The sequence below is a fragment of the Prionailurus viverrinus genome, chromosome D1 (genome assembly GCF_022837055.1).
Source record: "Prionailurus viverrinus isolate Anna chromosome D1, UM_Priviv_1.0, whole genome shotgun sequence".
Lineage (NCBI taxonomy): Eukaryota > Metazoa > Chordata > Mammalia > Carnivora > Felidae > Prionailurus > Prionailurus viverrinus.
The window spans coordinates 103,497,104-103,508,259 of record NC_062570.1 but is presented as its reverse complement, the minus strand read 5'-3'; the positions used below and the strand labels follow the sequence as shown (position 1 = coordinate 103,508,259).

At 40.4% G+C, this 11,156-nt stretch overlaps 1 protein-coding gene and 1 pseudogene across 1 annotated transcript; one reads left to right on the top strand and one right to left on the bottom strand.

The window, feature by feature from the left end:
• Positions 1-1,050: 1,050 nt before the first annotated feature.
• On the bottom strand, positions 1,051-4,928 carry LOC125176740 (olfactory receptor 5B3-like). Its single transcript, XM_047878542.1, has 2 exons — positions 4,907-4,928; positions 1,051-1,991 (listed from the first exon to the last, which is right to left on the bottom strand). Exon 2 carries the CDS (start codon positions 1,987-1,989, stop codon positions 1,051-1,053), a length of 939 nt encoding a protein of 312 aa, XP_047734498.1. The 5' UTR covers positions 1,990-1,991; positions 4,907-4,928.
• A 2,120-nt stretch (positions 4,929-7,048) lies between these two features.
• Positions 7,049-7,886, top strand: LOC125146577 (olfactory receptor 5B12-like; annotated as a pseudogene).
• Positions 7,887-11,156: the final 3,270 nt, after the last annotated feature.

Here is an 11,156-nt window from a genome sequence, read left to right as displayed (position 1 = left end):
TTCCTGGACAAAAGTCAGTGTATTAGAAGAGCCATGCTCCCTCCATAGTCTCTAAGACAAAATCTATTTCTTGCGTCTCCCATTTTCTGGTGACCACTGTCATCCACGGTTTGTGGTCACATTACTTCAATCTGTTTTCAAGGTCACATTGTCTACTCCTCTTTTACCTGTGGTCACATCTCTCTGACTCCCTACGTATACATGGCATTTCCTCTATCGTCCACACAGAAAATCTGGGATAAAATCCGTAAGTTAACCACATATGCACAGTCCTTTTAGAGCATATAAGGTAACTTTTGGAAGGTTCTAGGAATTAGGTTGTGAAATGTCTTTGCAGGCCATTATCCGAACTGTCACAGAGTTATACTGAACATTCTACACTGTTTTGAAAAATTTCTGTAACTCTGAAATAGTTCTAAAATTAAATAATTATTCAAAATAATAATTAGAAATGTTTTCAATAGGAGAAGCCTCACCATAAACATCGAAGTGAATGTTTGTGTTATACTACACTGCCCCCACATAGTAGCATGAGAATATTAGTATATTCAAGCACAGTCTTACAAATACCAAAATAATAAAGCTTCCTAGGAGTCTTAGAGCATAATTCAAATAAAGAGGTGAAAAGTATTGGACATAAATTTCTATTCTAATACACAAATTAAAATTTTAAATCATTATTATTAAAACCTAGCAACATTCCATTTAATTCCGGGAAATTTCCTACTCCAATGTGTGTGTATCCTCATGGGCACATGCATGCACTTCTGTTCATGGTCTCATTTGTGCCCCTATTTTATGTGTTTCAGCATTAATGTGGTAGAAAAAAAATGCATGTAGAGTAAGTGAATAAACCCATATCTTTAATAAGTTTTTGACAAGGAGCCCCCAAGTCATCTTAACCATTCTTATTCAGTATTGTTTTTCTGTATATATATTTTCTTTTTTCAGGACAAGAGATATTGAATAAGTAAGGATACAATTTCAGACGCTTAATTTCACTGTGGTCTTAACAAAACTAGATTCATTTACAGTGTACAATGTTAAAAATCACAATCTTAAAGATAATTTTGTCTCTGAAACGACCTTCATGAGTGCACTCTTAACCTCTTTGTTCCTCAGGCTATAGACCACAGGGTTCAGCATGGGGATGACCATGGTGTAGAACACAGATGCTATTTTGTCTGTGTCCATGGAATGGCTGGAACTGGGCTGTAAGTACATAAAAATGAGTGTCCCATAGAAGATGGAGACTGCAGAGAGGTGAGAAGCACAGGTAGATAAAGCCTTCTGATATCCCGTAGATGAGTGCATCTTTAGGATGGTGATAAATATGAATATGTAGGAAATCAAGATGACCATGAGAGCAAAAAAGCTGTTGAAGCTCACTACATAAACAAGAACCAGCTCACTGACACGTCTATCAGAGCAAGAAAGAACCATGACTGCAGGCACATCACAGAAAAAATGATGAATCACATTGGACATACAAAAGGAGAGTCTGAACGTGTCCCCAGTGTGGATAGAGGCATTCAGGAAACCACAGGTGTAGGAACCTATGGCCAGACGTGCACACACACCTGTCGTCATGGTGGTGGTGTAATGGAGGGGTTTGCACACTGCTGCATAGCGGTCATAGGCCATTGAAGCCAACAGGTAACTCTCCACAGTGGCAAAGGCTGCAAAAAAGAACGTCTGAGCAGCACATGCATTGTAGGAGATGACCTTGTCTCTTATAAGTAATCCAGCCATGACCTTGGGAGTGACAGCTGTAGAGTAACAAAGGTCCACCAGAGACAGGTTACTGAGGAAAAAGTACATGGGAGTGTGGAGACGAGAGTCCAACAGAATCAACACTATTATCCCCAGGTTTCCAACCAGAGTGATGAGGTAGATGAGGGTGAACACGATAAAGAGGGGAACCTGCAGTTCTGGATCACTGGTTAGTCCCAGCAAGATGAACTGCATCACTTCTGTCCTGTTATCCATCAGTGTTGAGAACCACAAACACTATGGCAATGAGAAGAAAGAAATGGGTGATAAACCAAGAGACTTATATTGAAAAGTGTATACATACAGTATGTGTAATTTCATTAGAGCAGTAGCTTGTATATCAAGTTTTTCCAGATTAAAAAAAAAATTAGTTTGACAACAAAAGTCAGCGCATTAATGATGTGTAGATTTGCAAAGTGTTGAATCTGAAGTATGGAGCATCTCCTCAATTCTAAAGTTTTAGAAATCTGTAAACTGAGATGTAGAGAAATAACTTGATCAAGATGGCTCGTCCAGAAGGAATGTCTGGCCGTTCACTTCCCCCAAGCCTAGTGAAAGCAGGTACTTGCCCATGACTCACCCACCAGGAACTGCTGCAGACCCTGTAGAGGTACAGACGGTCCCCAACCTACAATGATTCGATTTAATGATTTTTCCACTTTACGATGGTGCAAGTTTGACAACAAAAGTCAGCGCATTAATGATGTGTAGATTTGCAAAGTGTTGAATCTGAAGTATGGAGCATCTCCTCAATTCTAAAGTTTTAGAAATCTGTAAACTGAGATGTAGAGAAATAACTTGATCAAGATGGCTCGTCCAGAAGGAATGTCTGGCCGTTCACTTCCCCCAAGCCTAGTGAAAGCAGGTACTTGCCCATGACTCACCCACCAGGAACTGCTGCAGACCCTGTAGAGGTACAGACGGTCCCCAACCTACAATGATTCGATTTAATGATTTTTCCACTTTACGATGGTGCAACAGTGACACACATTCGATGCAAATCAAACTGTGACTTTTGAATTTTGACCTTTTCCCAGCCTACTGATGTGAGGCTTGACTCTCGTGATGCTAGGCATTGGCATCAGCCACAGCCCCCAGTCGGCCACGCAATCATGAGGGTCAACAACCCAGACACTGGCAACTACTCTGTGGTTCACTTTCAGTACATTACATGAGATATTTATTAGAAAACAGACTTTGTGTGAGATGATTTTGTCCAACTGTAGACTTATGTAAGTGCTCAGAGTATGTTTGAGGTAGGAGAGGCTAAGCTATGATGTTCAGTAAGTCAGGTGTATTAAGTAAATTTTCAACTTATCATATTTTCAACTTACCATGGAGTTATTGAAACATAAACTCATTGTAAGTCCTGGAAAATCTGTATATTCCTTACATCCTCTCAAGAATATCATGAGTTTAATTTGTTATTACGGTCATTTAAATTATGATGCACAAGGGGTTCCTGGGTGGCTGTCACTTGAGTGTCTGACTCTTGATTTTCACTCTGGTCATGAGATTGAGCCCTTGCATCAGGCTCCACGCTGATTCTCTTCCTGTCTCTCTGCCCCTCACCTGCTTGTGCTCTCTCTCTCTAATACATAAATATGCACAGGATATTGAGTAATATTTTATATTTATTTATTGAAAAAATGTCTAATATTTATTTGTTTTTGAGACAGAGAGAGAGTGTGAGCAAGTGATGGGCAGAGAGAGAGGGAGACACAGAATCCGAAGCAGGTTCCAGGCTCTGAGCTGTCAGCACAGAGCCCAAAGGCAGAGCTCGAACCCGTGCACCATGGGATCATGACCTGAGCTGAAGTTGGAGGTTTAACAGACTGACCCACCCACAGGCCCCGATTTTTTATATTTAAATGAATATTAGTTGACAAGCCATGCTTTGAACCAACTTTTGAACCCACACTGAATGGTTCCTAAGATGACAGTCTAAAATGTATTGAAACGAAATTGAATTGAACTCAACTTACGATTGCTCATTGTCTCTACTGGTCCAAAATCAGCTTGTGGTTTCCCACTGAAGTGTCTGAGAGACACGTGCATGGTGCACATGGTGGGCTACCTGGAGCCTGAGGAGCTGGGATAGTCAGTACTCCTCCATAGGAAGAGTACTATAAATCTGTTCACTTAAACTTGAAGCCTTGGAAGGGCATCCCTCTTCTGCTAACTACTCACATCTTCCTCCTAAACTTTGACAATTTCCCGTACAATAGGGGAATTACTTGCCAACATTAGACATTGTGGACACTGTTTGCCAGCCTTAGCACACGTGTCCACTTGGATCCTATACTACATTCTATAGCAATAATACGGCTTTATCTGCAAACGCATGTGTGTATACGTAGGTGGTATTATTATGCCTCCTTCACCATTGTGGAGCGTGAGGATTTGAGAAGTTATGCAATGCTCCAAAATACACAGCTAGCATGGGAACGAGTCAAGATTCGAGAGTTAAATCCACTTTCTGTGTAATCAAAAGGCTCTGCTTTTAGCCATTCGCTGTCAACATCTGTGGTTGTACTGGTGACGATAAGCTTGAAATTATAGGGGAAAGTTATAGGGAAATTATCGGGGATCTTGTTAATTCATATGAGGGATTTTGTAGTTTAAAGGTTATTTCACTCTTGCTCTTGCTTGTTTGTGTCCAATGAGAGGCCAGCATTGAGTGACCAGATGAAATCACCACTCGATCAATTAGAGAAGCATCTGTGGCTGTTTTGTTCATATCTTTAGCAAAGCAGGATGATGTTCCTTCAGTATCAATAAACTCCCTTCTGAAGGAAATTTTGACATGTATATGCCAGTCTCACCTCTGTAGTTTGGAAAAACATTGAAAACATCAATTTCTGTTCTCAAATAACCTGAAATAAGCAGAGCTGCCCTACTGCTTTGCATGGATTACACTTCTCGTTAAAAATGTTTACGGAATATGGATGCTTGCCGTGAGCAGGAAGAGCCAATGTTGCATAGTGGGTCTGAATCAGAATCTCAGCTGTAGAATAATGCATAAATCCTACTACAGGAGCTCTCTCAGGACATGGTCATAAGGCACAAGGTCTCCGAGGCAGGGAAAAATGGAGGAAGGAACATTAACGTGGTTAATTTCTGAACCTACCATGCAATCCTTCTGTGTCCTTAGAAGAATCACTGACTTCCTCCTTATTTGTAAAATAAAGATGATATGATTCCCTCTGACATAATTCAGACTTATGTCTGTAAATAACAAGCAGGGAGGGTCTGTAAAGCATCTGAGTAAGAAATTATCATTTTTAAAGTCAATCGATGTGATTTTTCTCTTTGGGTGTTTCCCCTGAATGTGGTTGCAGGCTGATAGAGAATTCCACGATAAGACTTCTGTGCACTAGCAAGTTTAACATTCACATGAATAAATGATCACCAAATGGGTTCAGCATGCAGACTGGTGCCTCTACAATGATGTCATGTGGAGTCATCTTGGGATTTCATTGGCTAATGCATGGGGACATGGAAAGAATTATAGAGACACAGGGACTTCTGGGAATTTCCCCTGGGAGAACATTTCTGGCACCTCATCCCACTTTCCCAGGACAGAAGTAATTAAACTGCCTGTGGGGGCCATGCAGGTAATTTTCACTGAACACACATATTTTTGTATTACTTGTTAGTCCTTATTATTTTTGTCAGTTTATAATTATGTATTATTTTTCATGCAATAATATCCATAATCCCAGTGGGTAGTTGTAAGATCCTGTCAAATTTACAAGTGAGCACTAGCACCTAAAGAAATTCATAGGAACTGCTTTTGGTAAACCCATTCTCCTACCCACTGTCCCAGGCAACCTATAAACTGTTTTGTCTAAATAAATTTGCCTTGGCAAGAGTATCCTAACTGTAATTCTAAACTATGTACTCTTTGAGTCTATAATCCTTCACTTAGCATTTGAGACCCATCTACATTGCTACCTATGACAAAGGGCAATATTTTTACTGTAGAGTAGTATTTAACTGTATGGTCATTACCGATTGTTTATCCCTCTCTTCAACTGAGGTACATCTGTGTTGGTTCTAGTGTTTGGCGATTGTGAATAAAGACGATCTATGAGTAGGCATTTTTCCAAAGAAGGCCCATAGATGGCCAACAGACACAAGAAAAGATGTTCAACATCACTTATAATCAGGGAAACGCAAGTCAAAACCACAATGAGATACCACCTCACACCCGTCAGAATGGCTAAAAGTGATGACACAGAAAACAACAGGTGTTAGAGAGGATGCAGAGAAAGGGAAACCCTCTTACACTGTTGGTGGGAGGCAAACTGGCGCAGCCACTCTGGAAAACAGTAGGGAGTTTCCTCAAAAAGTTAAAAAATAGAACTACCCTATGATTCAGCAATTGCACTACTAGCCATTTACCCAAAGATTACAAACATACAGACTTGAAGGGGCACAGGCACACCAATGTTTACGGCAGCCTTATCAACAATAGCCAAATTATGAAAAGAGCCCAAATGTCCATCAACTGGTGAATGGATAAAGAAGATGTGGCACATATATACGATAGGACATTGCTCAGCCGCGTCAGAAAGAATGAAATATTGCCATTTTCAATGATGTGGATGGAGCTAGAGCGTATTAGGGTAAGCGAAATAAGTCAGAGAAAGACAAATACCATATGATTTCATTTATATGTGGAACTTAAGAAACAAAATATATGAACATAGGGGAAAAAAAGAGAGACGCAAACCATAAAACAGATTCTTAACGATAGAGAACAACCGGTTGTGCCGGAGGGAGGTGGGTGAGGGATGGGCTGAATGGGTGATGGGTATTAAGGAGGGCACGTGTTGGGATGAGCCCTGGATGTTCTATACAAGTGACGAATCACTAAATTCTACTCCTGAAACTAATATCACACTGTAGGTGAACTAACTGGAATTTAAATAACTACTCAAAACAAAAACAAACAAGAGACATGATCTAAACCTTTACCTAACGTTTTTTCTTTCAATGAAGAAACACTCATTTTATTTTTTATTGAAGCATAGGTGGTACCCAATGATACACTGGTTTCAGACCTACAATATTGTGATTTGACTGTTCTACACGTTATGCTCTGCCACAACTCTAGCTCCCATCCATCACCACGCCACCCTTGTAACACTGTTTACAATACCACTGACTGTATTCCCTACGTTGTAGCTTCCTTCTCCTGGTTTATTCATTTCCTAAGTGGAAGTCTAGATCTCCCATTTCCCCTTTGCTCACTTTGCCCTTCCCCCACATGTGTCCCCGCAGGCAACCACCGGTGTGTTCTCTGGATTTATGGGCCTGTTTCAGCTTTTTGTTTGTATGTAACCTCTCTCTGGTGGACCCCGTTTACTTCCTAACTGTTACTACCAAGGTGACGGCTGGGTTTCTCACAGAGGACAAAGTCAACTCCTCTGGTGACTGTGTTGCTCATGTGTTCTGTGCGGCTTTTGCCAGTGTAGACTGTTTCTTGCTAGCGGTCATGACTTACGATCGGCCTGCAGCGGTATGTAAGCCCTTACATTATACCACCGCTGTGACCACCAGCTTGTGTGCTCAAATGGCAGTAGGCTGCTATGTCTGGGGTCACCCACTCTGGATTCACCTTCTGCCTCTTCTGCCATTCCAATGTGGTCCATCACTTTTTCTGTGATATCGCCCCAATCTAGGCTCCTTCCTGTTGTGACAACTACATAAATGAGATCGTGCTCTTTATCTTAGTAGATTTCTAAGTTTGTTTTGCCCTGATAGTAATCTTGACCTCCTATCTGTTCACGTGCATTGCCCTCCTGAGGATGCGCTCAGCCGACGGACAGAAGAAAGCCTTCTCCACCTGTGCCTCACACCTCACTGCAGTCACCCTCTTCTATGGAGCTGTCACGTTCGTGCGCTTACAACCCAGTTCTAGTGATTCTACAGACAATGACCAAATGGCATCTGTGTTCTATGTAATTAGAGTCCTCATGTTGAGCCCTACTGTCTACAGTCTAAGGAATAAAGAGGTGAATAATGCTTTCAGGAAATCCACTAAGAAGGTGAAGATTCCGTTCAGTCCACGATTAATTAGAGACATTATAAAACTGAATAGATAACCAGTTCTCTATTGTTGTGTAGCAAAATATCACAATGCCTAGTGACTTAAAACAACAGTTTATTATTTCTCATAGTTCTGTGGTTGGCAGGGCAGTTCCTTTGCTGCTTCCACACAGGCTCATTCACGTCTTCTGCACAGTCAGCTGGGCTGAAAGGTTCAAGATGGCCTTACTCATGTTTCTAACTGTTGATTCTGGTTATGCCCTACCTCTTCTCCACAGAAGGATGGACCTTTCTTTCATCCTCCAGAGTATGGACCAGCTTTCTTACATAATATTCTCATTGTAAAAATAAAACAGAATGGTTCTCAAAACACAGACTCCTAACACACGTTTCCTCTATCATATTGTACTAATTAATGGTATCAAAAGGTTGGCCCCAATGCAAGCATGAAGAAAGACTCCACCTCTTGAAGAAAACAGCTGCAAAGGATTTGTGCCCAGAGTTAACCTACCACAATTAGAAATTAGGCTAAAGTACTGTAACAAAGAAAGCCAAACTACAGTGGCTTAAATACAAGAGCAACTTATTCTCAACTAGTGGATGCGAATTCAGCAGGATATATATGAATTATCTGGACATGATGTGTCTTGATCATTCTGGGGCCAGGTTCAGTCCACATAGTCTCTATCTACCATCTCCCAGAATATTGAAAGTCTTTCCTCATCATAACTATTTTATCTGCAGGAAAAGAGGAAGAGACGGATTGAAGGAAAAACAATTTCTTTTCAAGAAAGTGATATCGTAGCTGTATGCAATACTTCTGAGTACATCCCATTGGCAAGAATTCAGTCATAAGGCCACAAAAATGACCTGGAAAGCTAACTTCAAAATTTAATCTTTAGCTGAAAGTTAATGTACTTAGCTGAAATTCTCATACTTTTGAAGAAAAGAATGTTTTTTTGAGGAAAACCAGCATCCCACCACACAACTTGTACCTGAATCTGAATGGCTAGCCTTGTCTCCAAAATTGGGTCTCTGGCTTGTGTTTTCCCTTAGTGTGAGGTCTTTTCCTAGACCTCACATTGCTTTATCAAGAGCCCTTTTCTTGACCACACCATCTAAGATAGCTTTTTATCTCTTATCGACTCTTACGTTTTTCATAATTTAAAATAAGTCTATGAAATTAATATTTTATTTGTTTGATGGCTTTTTTTTGTTTCTTCCAAATCATATAAGGTATTTTATATTGATCCAAGCTGGCCGGGTTGTTTTTGTTATGTTTAAAATAATGAGATGACATGATATGATGGTGTACTGGATGTGGAGTGGGAGGAAAATGGTAGCCTAGCTACATAAGCACTAAAAGGACTACTATGTGAGGTGTGGCAGGCATGAAAGCAAGAAGTTTGGGTGAGAAGAGGGCATAAATTTCACTTGGGGCATACAAGACTTGAGATGCCTCTCAGATACCACAGGGAAGGTTTGGGACTGGAATCGTATAAATTTAGAGTTTTCAGCATGAGAATGAGAACATAGGTAAGAGAATGTAGGTAGAGAGAAGCTAAATGTTTTCAAGGACTGGCATCTGGAACTCTCTTAATAAAATATCACCAAGATGAGGAGCCAGTGAAGGTGTCCTGGGAACCTAGTGGTGAGAAAAGCATCAAGAGGGAAGGGCTGTGTCAAAGCTGTTGGTAGGTCAAGCAATATCAACACTTAGAACTGGCAATATGTCATAGTGATATGAAGTTGGTGGATGACTTTGAGTGGTTTTGGTGGGATGGTGGGGTTACAAATCTCATAAATGTTTACTCAACAATCTATTCCATGATTATTCTTTGCTTTACATAGTTTCTAAGTATTTTCCCAACCTGAATGATGGAGGAAATGCATATTGTCTTTTCCCAGAGCATCTAGAAAGACAGAGTCTTGAGACTTTAAACTTTGAGAAGAGAGAAGATGGGTGGAACCTAACAACATGGTGGGAACAGAGGGTTTTAGGAGAGAGCTGGCTGGGAAGAGATGTTTGACAGTAGATGATGCTTCATGAACGTGAGGATAAGTTATATCAAATTCTTACTTTGCATCAATTCATCATTCTGGGCTTCACTTCCTGTCCATTTTGTCTGAGTACCAGGTTACTGTGTATTTTGTTCTCTGGAAGAATTAAGGAGAGTGGGTGGTTTATGTCACCCTGGGAAAAACAGTGTAGAGACAGGGAGAAAGGAGGCACAAGAAGTGGTGTGGTGCTTGAAGTGAGGAACAAGTGAGACAAAGGCAAGGACTTGGAACAGGAACTGAGAGACTAAAAGAGAACTTATGTGCACACAGTCTCTACTCACAGATGCTTCAAAAACCATTTAGGAAGGTCCTCAGCCTCCTGTAGCTGGTTGTTATTTAATTTACCAGTTATAGGAAAGAAGGCTGGAGGGTTTGGGGTCATTTGAGTTCCAATGGAGAGTGAACTGGGCTCTTTGGAGAAAGGGCTGATGACTGGGCTGGGACCAGAATAGCACAACAGGAGCCCGGAGTGCCTTACAGTTCCAGAAAGTAAGGAGGAGTTCAGAAAACAGAAGGGTTGAGCATCTCACAAGGAAACAAAAGTAAAACTGGAAGTGCCCCCAATGGCCAAAGATGGAGCGATCTGAACAATAAAATAAATAATACAGTACAAATTGTACCCCAAAGCACAAAGCAGGTATATGTAAGTCCACATAGATGTAAATAATAAACAAACAAAAAAATTTTTTTCTTATAGAAAAATTCTAAATTACATGTTGAGACTTCCCCTAAGAGATGGACAATCCACATTGATTGTGGCCTGAACTTAGTGACGTGATTCTAAAGTATAGAACTTGCTGGTGGAAAACGATAGCATTATACTGAAGAACCTGGAAAACATATCTTGTTTTGGTGATTAAGGTTACTATCCCCAGTGACAAGTCACAGTAATATGTGTCCCCTGATAAGGTGTGATGACAATGGCAATTCTTATTTTTCTGAAAACCTATAATCCTGACCACACACACACAAAAAATCAAACACCGATTGGAAAACCTTCTAAAAAACAAAAATTGGAAGACCTTCTACTTCTGAGCTGTTAAGGTCGTGAAAATCCAGGAAGGACTGAGACACTGTCACCAATCAAAGGAGGTTAAGGAAATGGGACAATATATTCAGTGCTGTATTCTGAATCTGTAAGAGCAAAATGACATGAGTTGAAAAATAATAATCTCAATGAATTTTTTAAGTTTAGATAACAGAACTGTATCAATGTTGGTTTCTTAGTTTTGACTAATGTATTATGATAAAGTAAGATGTTAACA